The sequence below is a fragment of the Eumetopias jubatus genome, unplaced genomic scaffold, assembly GCF_037043125.1.
Source record: "Eumetopias jubatus isolate StellerSeaLion01/CBP00866 unplaced genomic scaffold, mEumJub1_p1.0 scaffold_16, whole genome shotgun sequence".
Taxonomy (NCBI): domain Eukaryota; kingdom Metazoa; phylum Chordata; class Mammalia; order Carnivora; family Otariidae; genus Eumetopias; species Eumetopias jubatus.
This window is the reverse complement of record NW_028274822.1, coordinates 49,440,757-49,459,330: the sequence shown is the minus strand read 5'-3', so window position 1 is coordinate 49,459,330 and position 18,574 is coordinate 49,440,757. Positions and strand designations below refer to the sequence as shown.

General features: G+C 36.2%; 1 protein-coding gene across 2 annotated transcripts in view; it reads left to right on the top strand.

Annotated features, from left to right (window-relative positions):
• MIB1 (MIB E3 ubiquitin protein ligase 1) overlaps nucleotides 1-18,574 on the top strand; it is a 131,165-nt gene that overhangs the window by 75,812 nt on the left and 36,779 nt on the right. For both annotated transcript variants that reach the window (XM_028092533.2, XM_028092532.2), the window contains exons 11-12: nucleotides 5,958-6,155; nucleotides 8,636-8,787. In XM_028092533.2, coding sequence (XP_027948334.1) covers nucleotides 5,958-6,155; nucleotides 8,636-8,787 — 350 coding nt within the window. The remainder of the gene's footprint in view (nucleotides 1-5,957; nucleotides 6,156-8,635; nucleotides 8,788-18,574) is intronic.

The following is an 18,574-nucleotide window of genomic DNA, read 5'->3' as shown; positions in this document are numbered from 1 at the left end:
GAAGGGGAAAAACTATGTGACCATCGCAATTGATGTAGAAAAAGCATTTGATTAAATTCAGTACCCTTTTATGATTAAAAAAAACAGCAAACTAGGAATAGAAGGAAACTACCCTGACATACTAAAAACCATATGTGAAAAACTGAAAACTTGTCCCCTTGGATCAAGAAAAAGATAAGGATGCTCACTTTTCCACTCATATTCAGCATGGTACTGGAAGTCCTAGCCAGAGTAATTAGGCAAGAAAAAGAAATAAAAGGCATTCACATTGGAAAGGAAGAAGTAAAATTATCTCTGCAGATTATATGATCCTATATGTAGAAAACCATAAAGTTCTACACAAAAAACTTTAAGAACTAATTAAGATATTCAGCAAAGTAGCAAAACACAAAATCTAGTTTCATTTCTGTACATTAACAGTCAACAATCAATAGAGGATATTAAGAAAACAACTCCATTTATAATAGCATCAAAAATAAAAAAAATACTTAGGAATTAATTTAACTGAAGAGGTGAAAGACTTGTACAGTGAAAACTATGAAACTCTGCTGAAAGAAATTAAAGAAGATACAAGTAAGTGGAAGCATATTTCATGTTCATGGATTGGAAGAATTTGTATTGTTATACCAAAACTGTCCAAACTGATGTTTTTTGCAGAAATGGAAAAATCCATCCTACAATTCAGTATGTCATCTCAAGGTACCCCCAAATAGCCAAAACCATGTTGAATAAGAATAACAAATTTGGAAGACTAAATTCTTCCTGATTTCAAAACTTACTACTAAGCTACAATAATCAAAACAGTGTGGTACTGGCATAAATACAGATATATAAACCAATGGAATGGAATAGAGTCCAGTAACAAATCCTTGAATACATGGTCAAATAATTTTTGACAAGGGTGCCAAGGCCGTTCAGTGGGGAAAGGACAGTTTTTTCAATAAATGGTACTGGGAAAACAGGGTATCTATGTACCAAAGAATGAAGTTGGACCCTTACCTAATATTGTCTATGGAAATTAACTAAATAGGTCAAAGACCGGAAATGTGAAAGCTTGGAAGAAAACAGGCCAAAGCTCCCAGCATTGGATTTGGCAATGATTTGTTGGGTATGACACTGAAGGCACAGGCAACAAAAGAAGAAATAGACAAATTGAACTTCATGAAAATTAAAATCTTCTGTGCACCAAAGTATACTATCAACCATGAAAAGGCAACTTACAGAATGTGGGACAATACTGGCAAATTGTATGTCTGATAATGGGTTGATATCCAGAATATATGTAGAATTCTTAAAACTCAGCAACTGCAAAAAACCTGATTCACAACTGGGCAAGGGACTTGAGTAGACATTTCTCCAGAGAATATATATAAATGGTTCATAAGCACATGAAAAGATGCTAAACGTCACAGATCATTAGGGAAATGCAAATCAAAACCATAATGAGATACCACCTCACACCTACTCAGATGGCTACTATAAAAACAAAACAAAACAGGGACGCCTGGGTGGCTCAGTCAGTTAAGCGGTTGCCTCCGGCTCAGGTCATGATCCCAGGCTCCTGGGATCGAGTTCCACATGGGGCTCCCTGCTCAGCGGGGAGCCTGCTTCTCCCTCTGTCCCCCCCCACCCTTGTGCTGCTCTCTCTCTCTCTGACAAATAAATAAATCTTTAAAGACAAAACAAAACAAAAAGTGTTGGTGAGGATGTGGAGAAATTGGAACCCTTCTGGACTATTGGTGGGAATGTAAAATGGTATACCTACTGTGGAAAACAGTATGGAGGTTTGTTAAAAATGGAATTACTATATGATCCAGCAATTGCATTTCTGAATTATATACCCCAAAGAGTTGAAACTTGGGTCTTAAAGAGATATTTTTACACCCATGTTCATAGCATTATTCACAGTAATTAAAACTTGGAAACAACCCAAGGGTCCATGATGTATGAATGACTAAACAGAACATGGTATATACATAAAATGGAATATTATTTAGTCTTAAAAAGGAAGGAAATTCTGATTCATGCTACAATAGAGATTAACCTGTTGAGGACATGATGCCAATTGCAAAAATGCAAATACTGTATGCTTCCATTTATATGAAATACCTAGAGTAGTCAAAAATCATAGAGACAGAAAGTATAATGATGGTTTCCAGGAGTTGGGGAGAAGGACAATGGAGAATTATTGTGTGAAATGTGTAGTTTTAGTTTTGTAAAATGAGTTCTGGAGATGGTGGTGATGGGTGCATAACAGTATGAATGTGTTTAATATCATTGAACTTTACACTTAAAAATGGTTAAGATGGTAAATTTTATGTTACTTGTATTTTGCCACAGTAAAAAAATCATTTAAAAAACGTAATTAAGGGGACGCCTGGGTGGCTCAGTCAATTAAGCGTCTGCCTTCGGCTCAGGTCATAATTCGAGGTCCTGGGATCGAGCCCCGCATCGGGCTCTCTGCTCAACGGGAAGCCTGCTTCTCCCTCTCCCACGCTCCCTGCTTGTGTTCCCTCTCTCGCTGTGTCTCTCTATGTCAAATAAATAAATAAAATCTTAAAAAAAAACATAATTAAGGCATGTTAAAGATTCAACTCAATACCCATTTTGGTTCTTACTAGCTCGTAGGCACTGTGGTGCATCCTGGGAATAAAGAAGATACAGTTGTAGCCCCCAATATGCTCAAAGTCAAAGAAGTGTACTTGGAAACAAATAATTATACTATAGTGTGATAATAAAAGAGAATTTTGTGAGAGGGGAGGTTTCAGAGGGTAGAGGTTGGTTGCCTGAGTTGAGTTGTAAAGGATGTCTATTCTAAGCCAAAAGGTGATGAATAAGAGCATTGAAGTCTGGAGTCAAATAAGTTGTATGTGAACATAGTGGGTCAGATAAGTTGGTAAGTTAAAGTTTTATATGTGGGACGATGATGGGCAGCAGGTGTGGTCCACAGAAGTAGGCTTTAGAAGAGGTTTGTTTGTTACAGAGTTACATTAAAGAGTTTTAAACATAAATTGTGTGCTTTACAGAGGGAATTGTGTGTGTGTGTGAAGAATAGATTGGGGTAAGATAAAAGTGGAGGCATGGTAAGCTATGGCAGTAAGTTAGGTGAGTGAGAATCAAGGCCTGAATTAATTAGTGGTAGAACTGGAGAAGAGAGAAGAGATCTGAGCATAAATTGAGGAGTAACAGCCATAGAGTTTGGTGCTTTTATAAATTGTGGCTCAGGGACACGAAGTAGGTGAGCATGACTTATAGATAGGATTTTGATATGGTCTCTGGTTCTGCCAGCTAAGCTAGGGAAGACTGGAATGAGCAGATTTTGCAGAGTTCACTGGAAAGAGAGGGGATAAGAGGGTAGAAAGAACCAAGATCGGTTTTAGATTTAATTTGAGGCCCCTGCACAAATCCTTTCAGATAACTTTACTGGGGTCAGCTGTAATAGTGTCCCTCAACATCTCACTTGGTGCCAGTATCAGAGTCATAATAATGAGCTTTTTTTTTATTAGGTTTATTTGAAATACTTAAGATAGATTCAGAAAACAGCAAACCCTGTTAGTTAAGATCTTTGTGCAACTGTGAGGTTTTTTATTTGGAAGAAAAACGAAATAAATTTAATTGTTACTTTCTAGTGTATGTATTTTACAAATTCTTTAAATTTTTCTCACGTATATCCTTTTGACATACATATATTAGGGGTTTTTATTTTTTAGGTTTTTTTCCCCACGTAAATTGATGTATAACAGTGTTACAGTAAGTTTTCTAACAGCCATAAACGTGTGGTGCATTTTAGAAATAGTTCCTGTTTTTATTCAGTGAGTGTTAGTGGATTTATGTTCTTTTTAACATAAGGAAAACCACGTAGATTGGCTTAAAAATTGTAAGAAAAAATAAATCTAAATTGGAGGGTAGGAAGAGCTTAAATCTAAGGTTTTGAAACATACCATTAGAGAGGTTCCTCTCTGTCTCTCACAAACACATACACATACATGTAGACATAAAATATTCTTTTGTAAAAAGCTTGTTTCTCTGGGTTGTTTAAATATAATGCTGCCCAGGGGCACATTAGTTGAATCTTAAATCTTTCATGTGGTAGTGTGCCAGTTCCTTTATGCTCAAGGTTGACAGGTAACAAAAACTCCTACTTTGGTTTAGCTAGATTATTAGTAAGGTAGAAGTATTGCTGAGTCGTAGTTTCCTACCTTCTCAAGGTGGCTGTCAAGGGGCGCCTGGGTGGCTCAGTCGTTAAGCATCTGCCTTTGGCTCAGGTCATGATCCCAGGGTCCTGGGGTTGAGCCCCTCATCGGGCTCCCTGCTCGGCGGGAGGCCTGCTTCTCCCTCTCACTCCCCTTGCTTGTGTTCCCTCTCTCGCTGTGTCTCTCTCTCTCTCTCTGTCAAATAAATAAATAAATAAATCTTAAAAAAAAAAAAAAAGGTGGCTGTCAAGTTGTTGTGGACTCCTACACAAGCAGTTTTACTTTAAATATCTGTCTGAGAAAATATGCTAAGACCAAAGACTATTTTGAATTCAGCAGCTGTTTTGAATGAACTCTTGTTTTGTTTTTAATTTAAATCTGTAAAAAGTAGTTCAAATAATCCTGAGTACTATATGGATTTTCAAACCACTTGCTAAAGCTGGAGTCCATGAGGGGGTAGAACTATGGGTTGGGAACCACTGCTCTGGAGAAAGTCTTAAAACATGCTTACTTCTCTGGGTGTTAAAATTTGAGAGGTAGTCTGGAATAAGGATAGTATCCTTATAATACCCATCTCTGTCTGCACCTAGCAAAGTAATGGGACTTCTTTTTTGGTGTGAACTATGTATATTATCTTCATGGTGCAGTACAGGCATTTTTTTTTCCCTTTAGAAAGTAGTTTCTTACAGGGCGCCTGGGTGGTTTAGTCGGTTAAGCATTGGACTCTTGATTTCGGCTGGGGTCATGATCTCAGGGTTATGAGATTGAGCCCTGCACTGGGCTTCTCTTCTCCCTGTCTCTCTCTGCACCCCTCCCCCATGCTTGCACAAGCTCTCTCTCTTAAAAAAAAAAAGTTTCCTACATGAAAAAAAAAATTTAAGCAATCAGGTCTTTCTCTACCTCTCATCTCTAGAAATAGGCCTATTTTAAAAGGTAAGGCATACCTACTTAATTCTTCTGAAATAGTTTTGGAATTTTGGATATATGAAGTTATGCTGATTTGTGTTTCATTTTTATCTTTTACGGTGGTACTTAATTTTTTTTTGTTCTTGAATATACAGAAAAGTATATGCTCACCAGCTAGAGATAACCAATGTTAATATGGTCTCAAAGTTAATTGAGATCACAGTTTGGCATCCTTTTTTCTTCTTTAAATTACTCAACTAATGTTTATATATTTTTTATGTCATTAAAAAGCCTTTGTAAAATTTTTAAATGGAAAAATGTTTATATATATATAGTTGTATCATAATTTAGCATTTTTCCTAATGTTGGCTTATCATGGCTGATAAATTAAGAGTAATGAAAGATCACACTACTTTTTTTTTTTTTTAAGATTTTATTTATTTATTTGACAGAGAGAGACAGCGAGAGCAGGAGCACAAGCAGGGGGAGTGGGAGAGGGAGAAGCAGGCTTCCCGCTGAGCAGGGAGCCCGATGTGGGACTCCATCCCAGGACCCTGGGATCATGACCTGAGCCAAAGGCAGACGCTTAACGACTGAGCCACCCAGGCGCCCAGATCACACTACTTCTGATATAAATATTGGTCTAGTATGTATGTGACATAGTGTATTGATTCAGGTTCATCATTTATCTTTGGAGTTAATCGCTATTCAAGTGAATTTCATTTCAAGTTATTTTGTTGACTCCATTCTGTGTTTTCTCTTCTCACATCAGTTCTTACTGAATTATTATAGCTTCAGGTTTTATTTTTCTTTCTAAAAGTTTTGCTCACTAATTCAGATTTAAATACTGATGTTTAGGATAAAGATGGAGATAGAGCCGTTCACCATGCAGCTTTTGGAGATGAAGGTGCTGTTATAGAAGTACTGCACCGGGGCAGTGCTGACTTGAATGCTCGCAACAAGCGCCGACAGACGCCACTTCATATCGCTGTCAATAAAGGCCATCTGCAGGTTGTGAAGACTTTATTGGACTTCGGCTGTCATCCTAGTCTCCAGGTAATGACAGATATTCTGCGGGCATTGCTAGGATTCTGTTAAGAGGAAATACTAAGTTCTGTGGTAAGCATTCCTTTGTTATCAGTTCATTTTTGTTTGATCATTCTATGTGATAAAATTGGCAGCTGTTCTTCTTAGAAAAGACTTTTTAAGGAAAGTGTCAGTAGATTGGTTCTATATTGGAGGGTGGGGATGGGGATTCCCTTGCAAAAATATCAGCTTATGAATTGATTTCACTTTATTGATCATGACTCAGCTTCAGCAGCTTAAGAAGTATAATAGGCTGCATTTAATGATAGTTACTTTATCTAAATTATTTCAGTTGTAGCTTAATTTATCTTCGGGTCTTGGTCTAGTCATTAGTTTAGGAAGATTTTCTGTTTTGGAAAATATACAGGGTTTTAGGGTTGATTTTCAGTAGGACCTAATTTTTGAGTCAAGAGTCACTTAAGAGATGATTCCTGTCCACAGTTTTAGCAGCCAGATGGATTCGATTGGATAGATGTCAGAGAAGCAACAAAGAAGAAAAATAGGAGTAATGGGACTGAGGGTTTGGGATCTGAAAGAATTGGAGATTTTATTCAGCTAGATGGTTTTGAGAGACTGATATTTCTGAGGCACAGCATTTTGGAACTGACAGGGTTTGGAACTTAGAGCCTCTAAGTGGATTATAGAATTGGAGGATGGGGGAGGAATTAGAGGGTGTTGATCTGTTGAAGGAGAGATAATTTGTACCTATTGATTTTGGGGGGTCTGAAATGGCAGACAAAGTCATCTGTTGAGAGTGAATGGGGAGTAATAGGTATAGAAAAGGTAATTGAGAAGAGTGATAAATGTTTGGAATAGCTACTGTGGGGACCAGAAGGAAGGACGATCAGGGCCAGTAGAAGCTTATTCCAGCCATATTAAGAACCCATCCCTTCGGACGCCTGGGTGGCTCAGTCGGTTAAACCTCTGCCTTTGGCTCAGGTCATGATCCCAGGGTCCTGGGATCGAGTCCCACACCAGGCTCCTTGCTCAGTGGGGAGTCTGCTTCTCCCTCTGCCTGCCGCTCCCCCTGCTTGTGCTGTTTCTCACTTGTACTCTCTCTCTCTGGTAAATAAATAAAATCTTAAAAAAAAAAAAAGCCTATCTCAAGTTGAAGACTGAATTTTTAGTGCCACTAGATAGAAGGCTGGAAAGTGGCTGGTTGGATTGAACTTGGGTTAGGAATTTGTTTTGAGGGTAGATGAAGATATGCCTGGGATTGGCCAACTTTTTCTGTAAAGGGCCAGATGATAATTAGGCTTTCATGTAGTTTCTATCATGACTATCCAGTGTTGCAGTTGTAGCATGAAAGCAGCCATCGATAATACATAAATGGATGTATATGGCTGAATTCCAATAAAACTATTTACAAAAACAGGTGGCAGGCTGAATTTAGCAACCATGGTATAAACCATAGGTATGACTTAACTGAGAATAGTATTTATGAAACTATGAAATAAATGAGGTCTAAATTACCCACTTATGCAGATAATCTACTAAATCAGTTGATTGATGAAAAAGGTAGTCGGCTTGAAAAAAAGGAAGACCGAGACTGCTAAATTTTCTTTTACATTTGTTTCTATTTTGATTAGTTAGCCACTTTCCTGCCCCTTGACAACATTTAGATTAATATTTTCACCCATGACTACATAATATATTCAGCTGGGGGGCTCTGAAAAACTGCTAATGCCTGGATCTCACCCCTAGAGATTCTGGTTTAGTTGTCCTGGAGAACAGCCTGAGTATCTTTTTTTTTTTTTTTAAGATGTATTTATTTATTTTAGAGAGAGAATGCATGCTCATGCATGAACGGGATTGGCAGAGGGAAACGGAGAGAGAATCCCAAGCAGACTCTGTGTCAATCATGGAGCCTGACACAGGGCTCAGTCTCACGACCTTGAGATCATGACCTGAGCTGAAACCGAGAGCTGGAAGCTTAACTGCGCCACCCAGGCGCCCTGTGCCTGGGTATCTTTTTAAGAGCTCCCCTACAGACTCTAATGTGCAGCCAAGGTTAAGGACTATTGACTTTCAATTCATTGCTCTAGGGCCCCAAGACTGGCGTTAGGTTTGTTTTGAAAGTTTAGGACATAATGATTACTGACTGGTAGGAATCTGGTATAGTAGGCCATTTTAAACTAATGAATTCTGGGGGCAGCTTTTCACCTCATTGATTTTTGTAATTAGCTGACTCATATTTGAGGGTACTTTTTAATTTTATTTTTCGTTTTCTTTGGTAGGCTACAACATGTTCATTGTGTTTTCCATCGAGATTGAGTATGAGTTTAATATAATGAGGCTAATGTTTCTTGCCTACATCTTAAAATTTAACACAGGATGTTTATTGAAGGTTACTGGATATGGCTTCTGTTTAGTAGTTCAGTATACATATTAATATTACATGTGATGTTTGGTTCAAGAACTAATGAAAGTCTCTCTAAATTAAAAAAAAGGATTCTGAAGGTGATACCCCTCTTCATGATGCAATAAGTAAGAAACGTGATGACATTCTGGCAGTTCTTCTAGAAGCTGGAGCAGATGTTACCATTACAAATAATAATGGATTTAATGCTCTACACCATGCTGCACTAAGAGGAAATCCCAGGTAAAGATCTCACCTGTACTATTTTGTTTGCAGTTTAAAAATATTTTCCTAGTGCTGGTTCTCTTTTCTGATACTGATGAGGAAATAATGGCATATTTTAGTACCTTATAAATCATTTTAAAGTCTGTGGAAATTATGTCTTCACTAAATAGATTAGTTTTATATTATTTTTTTATTGTTAAACTAATACAAGTATTATGAAATGACTTACATATATTAAATATGTATATAAAGTATCAAGAATACTTGCTTATATCTAAAGATTTAATTAAAATGCATTCCAGTCTGGGGCACCTGGTTGCTCAGTGGTTAAGCGTCTGCCATTGGCTCAGGTCATGATCCCAGAGCCCTGGGATCGAGCCCCACATCAAGCTCCTTGCTCTGCGGGGAGCCCGCTTCTCGCTCTCCTCCCCGCTTATACTCTCTCACTGTCTCTCCTCTCTTTCTCAAATAAATAAATAAAATCTTTAAAAAAAATTTTTTTTAATGCATTTCATTTTGAGATTATGTTTCTTTAAGATCATTCTCAGTGTGTCCTCTGATCTCATGTTATCCATTTGCATGATTTTTAAGTAGGCTCCATGCTCAGCCTGTAGTCCAGTGCGGGGCTTGAACTCAAGACCCTGAGATCAAGACCTGAGCTGAGATCAAGAGTCGGATGCTTACCTGACTGGGCCCCCCAGGCACCCCATTTGCATGATTGTTTTTTTAACTTGTGGCTAAATAACTATTAAGTACCTAATTCTTTATTATTAATATAATTTTATAGGCTTCTAGTGTAGATATTCCCCAGCCATTGTTAACAATAGTGACAGGCAGTCTACTAGAAAAAAGATTTACTGGTTACAGTTTGAGAAAAACTTCTGGGAAATCACAACTCATAAAGGATCTGCAGAGTCTCACAGAACAGGAAAATACTTAGTTTTGCTTAAATTAGAGCTTTCTATGAATGAATTTTTGGCAACAACTTAACCTTGAGAAGCATTTTAGAAAATTTTTGCATTAGATGTCTTCTGTTTGTAGTTGAATTAAGCCTGCATATTTTGCCTGAGGGAGCTAGCTCTTCACTTTGAAGTTTATTTTGACAGTTTATCCTGAATTCTTCTTTTAAAATTGAGATAAAATTGACATATAATATTGTTAGTTTCAGTTGCACAATATAATGATTTGAAATATGGATATATTATGAAATGATTTCCATGATAAGTCTGGTTAACATCCTTCACCACATGTGATTACATATATTTTTTCTTATGAGAAGAACTTTTAATATTTACTGCTTTAGCAACTTTGAAATATACAGTACAGTATTAACTAACTATATTACATCCCCATGACTTCTTGTCCTCTGGTTCCATACTGCGTTTTTATATCATGTATCCTTCTAGGATCACCACTAGAGGGGGAGCACAGAGAACGAAAGGATTATACTGCTGTTGCTTGTTGATGCTCCTAACAATGGGTATATAATGTGGGAGGAAATAAATGACCATATTTTAGATTATGTCTTGATTTGTTTTTCAAATTACAAATATTTGAACACTTCATACTTTGGCACTGTGAAGGAGACAAAATAGTATTATATGTTCCCTGCCTTTCAAAGAGAAAATGATGATAGCACTTACACAGGCAAGGCCTCTACTAAATGGTTTACATGCATTATCTCCTTTAATCCTTTCAACAGCTTTTTGGGGCAGGTGTTAATATCCTCTTTTTATAGATAATATGAAGCTTATAAAGAGAGGAATTTACTTATTCAAGATCACACAGCTGACTAGTGGAGCAGCTAGAAGTTGAGCAACAATCTGCCTTAATAGATTGTAGGGTGCCTGGGTGGCTTAGTCAGTTAAGCATCAGACTCTTGATCTCAGCTCAGGTCTTGATCTCATGGTCGTAAGTTCAAGCCCTGCGTTGGACTGCACGCTGGGCATGGAGCCTACTTTATTTTAAAAAAAATTTTTTTTAATTTAAATTCAGTTAATTAACATATAATGTATTATTAGTTTCAGAGATAGAGGCCAGTGATTCGTCAGTCTTATATATTACCCAGTGCTCATTACATCACATGCCCTCCTTAATGTCTATCACCCAGTTACCCCATCCCCCCCCACTCCCCTCCCCTCCAGCAACCCTCAGTTTCCTATGATTAAGAGTCTCTTATGGTTTGTCTCCCTCTCTGATTTTGTCTTGTTTTATTTTTTCCTCTCTTCCCCTATGATCCTGTTTTGTTTCTCAAATTCCACATATGAGTGAGATCATATGATAGTTGTCTTTCTCTGATTGACTTATTTCGCTTAGCATAATACCCTCTAGTTCCATCCACATCATTGCACATGGCAAGATTTCATATTTTTTGATGGCTGAGTAATATTCCATTGTGTATATATACCACATCTTTTTTATCCATTCATCTGTCAGTGGACATCTGGGCTCTTTCCACAGTTTCGCTATTGTGGACATTGCTGCTATGAACATTGGGGTGCAGGTGCCCTTTCAGATCCCTACATTTGTACCTTTGGGATAAATACCCAGTAATGCAATTGCTGGGTCATAGGGTAGCTCTATTTTCAACTTTTTGAGGAACTCCATACTGTTTTCCAGAGTGGCTGTGCTAGCTTGCATTCCCACCAACAGTGTAAGAGGGTTCCCCTTTCTCCACATGGAGCCTACTTTAAAAAAGAAAAAAGAATAATAGCTCTTAACTACCTTGTATTACTTTTTCTGTATTATGGTTTCAAGACTGAAACACATGGACAGTGAATGATTTAACTAAGAATGTATTAATACAGCCATCAGTCCCCTTGCTGCCTCTTGGTTTAGGGTTATCTTTGACTACTCTCTCACTAATTCTCAACTTCCAGTTAGTTCTCAAATTCCATTTATTCTACTAGTCTTTTCCAATCTGTCCCATTCTTCCTATTTCATTGTTGCTGATCTAATTAAGTACTTACCACTTTTACTTGAACTATTACAGTATCTTTCTAATTGTTCTCTCTGATTTGGTGTTATCTCTGATTTAACTTTCATACAGTTACCAACTTAGCATTCTAAAGGCATAGATATAATGGCACCTCTCCCCTGTTCCCAAATCTTAAGTTGCTTCCTATTGTACATAGAATAAAATTTGCGTACCTTGAACTTGGTCTTCATACCCATTTGCGGTTTGTCTTAAGCCTGTTTTTCTAACTTTGTCTCCCACTAATTAAAATCCCTCTTCTACCTTTCCCTTCAGCTACATTATGCTGTTCCCTTTTCTAAAATATCTTGTCTACTTTCCTCATCTATTTAAGCATCTTCTTTGGTCAAAATGTCCTTATCCCCTTCCCTTCTTGGTCTTAACCATCTTTCTTTCAGAGCTCCTAGCTCTCATCATTGAAATTATTTTGTTTGCCCTATACTAACTTGTTCTTTGTTCTTATTTTATTGCACTTTATGTTTGTTAGTGTGGTATTTCTGTGTTTCTTTCTGTTAAAATTGTGGGCACTCCTTTTCATTTGTATATCCCCCACAGTGCCTTGACTGTGATAGGGCCTTAATAAATGTTAGTCTTAATTTGACAGGACAGTGCTAGGTGTCACAGGATGTAATGAGATTAGTTTCGGATTCTGTAGAGAAACTGCTAGGAGTTCAAACAGAAATTATTTCAGATTAGAATGGTCAAGGGCGCCTGGGTGGCTCAGATGGTTAAGCGTCTGCCTTCGGCTCAGGTCATGATCCCAGGGTCCTGGGATCGAGTCCCGCATCGGGCTCCCTGCTCCTTGGGAGCCTGCTTCTCCCTCTGCTTCTCTCTCTCTCTGCTCCTCTGTCTCTCATGAATAAATAACTAAAATCTTAAAAAAAAAAAAAAAAAAATAGAATGGTCAAAAAGAGATTTTATTGGGGCATCAATAATTGGCTCAGTCAGTAAAGGGTCTGCCTTCAGCTCAGGTCATGATCCCAGGGTCCTGGGATCGAGCTCCGTGTCAGGCTCCCTGCTCAGCAGGGAGTCTGCTTCTCCCTCTTCCTCTGTCCCTCCCCCCTACTCATGCCCCCCCAAATAAATAAATGAAATCTTTAAAAAAAAGATTTTATTGAGGAAGTTTAGCTTATCACATTAAATTATAAAGTTTAAGATAAACTGAATATTGAAGTGTTTAGGAAACAATTAAATATTTTCAATATTTCACTTTACTGGGAGTAGGGATAGTATATTTAATAATGGTAATAAGCCTATACAAGGAGGAGAGAGTATACTAACATTTCTTTACTTCTTGCATATATCTTGAGAATTCCCTTCAAAATTTATAAGGGTGATTCCTCCAATCAAATAACTGGTGTCAGGTGACATTTTTTTTTTTTAGGTGACATTTTAAAAAAGGGGGAAAAAAGCCATTTTTATTATGCAGCCAAGTGCTTTAGTTAAAGCTATAAGATTGTTTTTTGTTCCTATTTCCTTAAGACATTTCATGCAATTGTGACTATAGATTGCCAGATAAAGAGTGATTTTAATTGGACTCTAAAGAATATCAGAAGATTATACAACTTATATATCAGTTGAAATTGCAGATTGAGGTTGTTTTCAGTTCTTTTTTTCATATCAGATTTTTTATTCTTAAAATATGCTTTTTTTCCCCTTGTACTGATGAGTGATGTCAAAAGACAGAAGGAATCATTTTTGGTGTACTCAGAATTTTTTTAAAAAACTCTTTGGCCTTGGGGCTCCTGGGTGGCTCAGTCGTTAAGCGTCTGCCTTCGGCTCAGGTCATGATCCCAGGATCCTGGGATCAAGTCCCACATCGGGCTCCCTGCTCGGCGGGAAGCCTGCTTCTCCCTCTCCCACTCCCCCTGCTCATGTTCCCTCTCTTGCTGTGTCTCTCTCTGTCAAATAAATAAATAAAATCTTTAAAAAAAAAAGAAAAAGTCTTTGGCCTTAACACTTATTTGAGGAAACCAGATATAGTTCATTTATTATTTTCAGAACCTGATGAAATTAGCATTTTTAAATAAAATATTAGACATGATTAATATGTGCCAATATTTTCCGCTTTCTTATAAGCATTTTATAATTTATATAACGTGATGAATCTCTTACCTTGAATTATAACATTTTAATTTGTTCTTTGTGATCTTTGTTTTAAACTACAGTTATACTTCTTTAGTATACTTGGCTTAATTGTTGAACTTCATGTATAGTCAATTTTAATTACAATTGATGGTACTTCAGTTAATATAATTCTTAGCTAATTTTGAGGGTTTTTTTTATTAGAATATATATATATTATTTCTACAGCAAATCATTTACATTGGGAATGTAACTTAATACCAACACAAATGTTTACTTACAATTATTTCAATTTATTGTGGTTAGCAATATGGAAAAGTTTCCAAAGTTTATATGTGCATGTGTATACCTGTGGGATTTAAGTAGCATTCTATTCCTTAGCTTTGCCTATAGTAAGCAGTAATGATTTTTCGGCAATAAGTTAATAACACAGTAGAGTTATTGGTTGTGCTATTTATTTATTTATTTATTTTTAAAGATTTTATTTATTAGAGAGAGAGACAGAGTTAGTGAGAGACAGCATGAGCGGGGAGGAGAGGGAGAAGTAGACCCCCGTGGAGCAGGGAGCCCAATATGGGGCTGGAGCCCAATATGGGGCTCGATCCCAGGACCCTGGGATCATGACCTGAGCCAAAAGCAGATGCTTAACTGACTGAGCCACCCAGGCACCCCTGGTTGTCCTTTTTAAAAAGAAAATATAATATCCCCAGTTATGAAAAATGTCCAATATTTTTGAAGACTATACTTTGAAATCTAAATTTCAAAGCCTCAGATCAATGTAGGTTCTGGATTTCAAAGCTGATCTTGATGTTTCCTCATGGTATAACAGCAGAGACATTAAGAGAGAAAGAATTATAAAGCCATTTCTTTTCTTTCAGAATTGTGGGAGGCAATATAAGCTTTCATTCTGAGATGCTTGAGTATTTTGGTATCATGGTTTATAAAATTTGGAGCATTTTAGAATAGCATATGTCTTAATATAGATCTTTTATTTCAGGAATCTTAACCAAGAACGATGCTTTTTCTTATTTTTGATATTTAGAGATATTTTCCCTAGAGTTTAGCCATATTATCTTTTTTTGTATACAGGTGAAATTTCAGATTTAAATGAAGAGCAGGAAGCATTTCTTTTGTTGAAAATGAAAACTAAATTTCTTTGGAATAGCATTAATTGGCACAGTACTTAGATACTTTCTGTGAGGATGTTGCATTTTTAGCTCTTAATTAAGTTACTAGATCTCCTTAACAGGCATGAAAATAAATTAGCAGTATTCTCTGCAGAGCTGGCCAAAAACCAGCTAAGTATTTTGGAAGTACTGATACCGGATAGATATTTTGGAGGTACCTTATATAGTGTTATTTACAAATTTTTCTTTAATATAAATTGAGTGTGAAAAGTAACAGCAAAATATGAATAGACCACATGATGTGATACACTTGTGTTTTTAGGTTAATGCTAAGATAACTTCACAGGCAGGGGCGCCTGGTTAAGTTGGTTAAGCGTTGGTTAACCCTTCATTAATTACTGAAATGTTTGTTTCCATGTGTTAAAGAACATTTTATTATCTATAATTATATTGCAGTCAGTAAGAAAAATGGAGGGATGTTGGATAACTTATCATTTTTCCTCTTCCTTCATTTTCTCTCCCTTGTGAGAGGCTTGTGTGTATATTTATTTTGTGAAGGACAAAGAAGACAGAGTGAGGAGAGTCATAGGATGTTATTATTAGAAGAGATCTTCATTTTACAACTAAGGAAACAAGTATGGAGAGGTGAAATACCTACATAGTAAAAAGCCATGATACTTAGCATTTCCTTTCTTTTCTAAAGGTTAAAAACTTTTGTTTTGGGGTTGGAAGAACTAGATACTGTTTCAGTCTCTGCACAAAATAGTCTGCAGAATCGTTCATTTTTCTTTTTTACCTTTGTCTATCAATATTCAGGTAAATAGCAGTAAAATTAAATGCTAATCCTGGAAGATAGTGACCCAGCATTTCTAGAGTATTATATTTAATGTTATATTTTTCTTTAAATTTAAAATACGTGCATGTCCATGGGAACCACACTGTGGTGTTCCCATTATGTTCAGGTAGGTTTTAGGTCACCTTCCCAAATATTTTCTTCCTTTGGAGGAAGTGTGTTTTTTTATTATGCAGCATAGGCTACATTTCATTGCCATTTCTATTCTGAAGATAAAAAAATGTAACATCAAGACGGTAAATAAGTAAAATTATTTTATTTGCAGTCCTTAAGTCATCCACACATTTTTCATAAAACTTTTTAGAAACATTGTTAACCACTATGATTCTCCCAAGGAGAATTAACAGTAACAAATTATTTTACTTAAACCACAATCTGAATAACTTAAATAACCTGAAATTAGTCAACATGTGATTGATACTCATAAATGAAAACGTTGGCTGTCCTGTAGTAATCAATGCATAGCTACAGCTGGTTGAAGGGGACCAAATCCATTGAAGAGGCGATTTGGTTCCATTTTACCAGCTCTAGCAAAGCATTGCAGTGCTGCTAGTGTAGGATACAAAAAAGTTGAAATGCTTTTTATTTGTACAATTATGGTTATGGACTTTCTACAGATGTTAGATATTCTCATGTCAGTACTTCAGTCATTACATGTAAACTTTTTTATTTTGAAGGCACTTTTCCTACTATTTCCTACTCGAACAGAGCAAGTCTTTGCCCTTTAACATTTTGTTGATGCATTAAGGAATTATCAATGTACAGCTTTGCATAATTCTTAAATGTAGACAATAACCTGTTTTAAAACCAACAGCAGTTGAAGGAACAAATAGACCTTGATGTATTTCAGAGTACTATTTTGTATTTATCTTTAGGCAGTGAACCAAGTAAGCTAATAAGTTAGGGAAGAGTACTGGTAACCTTTCTACCGCTGCTCCTTTATTTAGTATTACACTTGAGAGCTAATAGCAAGTTTCTGATAGGGAGGGTGAAGGAATATGAGTGGCCTTAAGACAATACCTCTGCCCTTTGGTTTATAAATAGATCACATGTGTATTCAGTGTATTGCTTGGACTTGTGTTGAAAGGAACTACCATGCATGCCAACTTTTTTCTTTTTTTTGCTTATGTAGTGTTACTAATCATAGGTTAGTAATTTAACCCTTTTAGAGGTCTATTTCCCTGACTGAGTTCTCCGTCATTTTGGGTACAGATTGCCTAGTTAGTTCCATTATCAGCTTAATAATACATGGACTTGTGGTGCATAGCTATAATCAATGAATTTAAGTATTAAAATTACTACATGAGTAATACTTTAAAAGTCAGTACAGCAAATGTTTGTTGTAATTTGATTTCAGTGTTGCATTTCAGTATCAGGGAAGGGGATACCTTCTTAAATATACTTGCAAAAATAAAACTTTGAGATACTATAGTTTGCCTATAAAGTAAGTGCTTTCAGTGAAATACAGAGTAAAGAAACAGTTACTGTTTTGAATTAAACTGGGAAAAGGTCAGCACTAATTCAGGCAGTATTCAAAAAATTCTCCTATTAAGTATATTCTGCATTTGTTGGTTCGTAAGTATCATGCTGCTGGTGAAATTAATGTAACTACAATTCTTTCAATTTATTCTAATAGAAATGAAACAGGTGTTAAATTGCCTGGACTTAAGTGCTGAAGATAGCAATAAAACTGGCTTCTATTTTTACTAGTTCTGTGGAAGCTGTTTAGCAGATCCAGTTGCTCAAGTGTGCTTTTGGATGGCAGTTCAGTTTCATATACTGGCCATATCGGGGCAAGGAGAGGCCATGGAAAAAAAATAGTACAGCATTTGATAATGTCAGCATCTGTTATCCCTGTCAGAGAGACAGTTGAAATGTTTGAGTTACACCAGTGTCAGCAGATGCCCAGAGTTTACTATGTACTCAGTTAAAAATGAACAGCTGATCTAAGTGATGGATGTGACATTTTAGAATGACTGAAAAGACTCAGATATGTTCAGTTAAACTTGTAACCACTAGAATCAGTATATAATCTTTTTAAAATGAATAGCAGATGCTGCCATTTTATTTTCTGAGGATTATGTACTCTTAATATTATAGCAATGAGAATCTTTGTCACCAGGATGTTTTAAAATAATTATTAAAAACTTTCATGCCTAGAGAATAATGGATGTAATTGTTCTACAATTTTATAATGCTCTATAATTTTAGAATGTTATAAAACATGAGTATAGTAATACCCTTTGAGTAGTTTTATAGAGGAACCTATACTTTTGAGATACATATTTTCAATTATAACTGTAGTTGACCTTATAGCCATTTCTGTTCAACTTGGGACACATAAAAATTTTCAAATATCATTATGCTTTTTATACACATCTGAATATTCCAGTTGAAATAATACTTTTAGTAAGAAATGATTAGAATATATGAATATTAGTATTTCTTTTTTTCTACGTCTATCATAGTAGCTTGAAACAGGTACTGCTTATAAAGTATTGCCAGCCGCTTTATTATTTATGATTTCTGTTAATATATAGGTGTATATTATACAAAATAAGTTTTGTATCAGGTACAAAAAAAGTATTGTGATATCTCCAACACATTAGAAATAGTGGGCCCTAACATGTTTGTAAAAATTGAATTGCTGTTGCCCAGTACCAGTGAAACATGATTATTCTGTCTGTGTAAATTGGTTTCTTGGCTATAGCGTTTTCATTTTATGTGCCCCTTTGGAGAAACAAATTCAAGGATGATATCGATAAT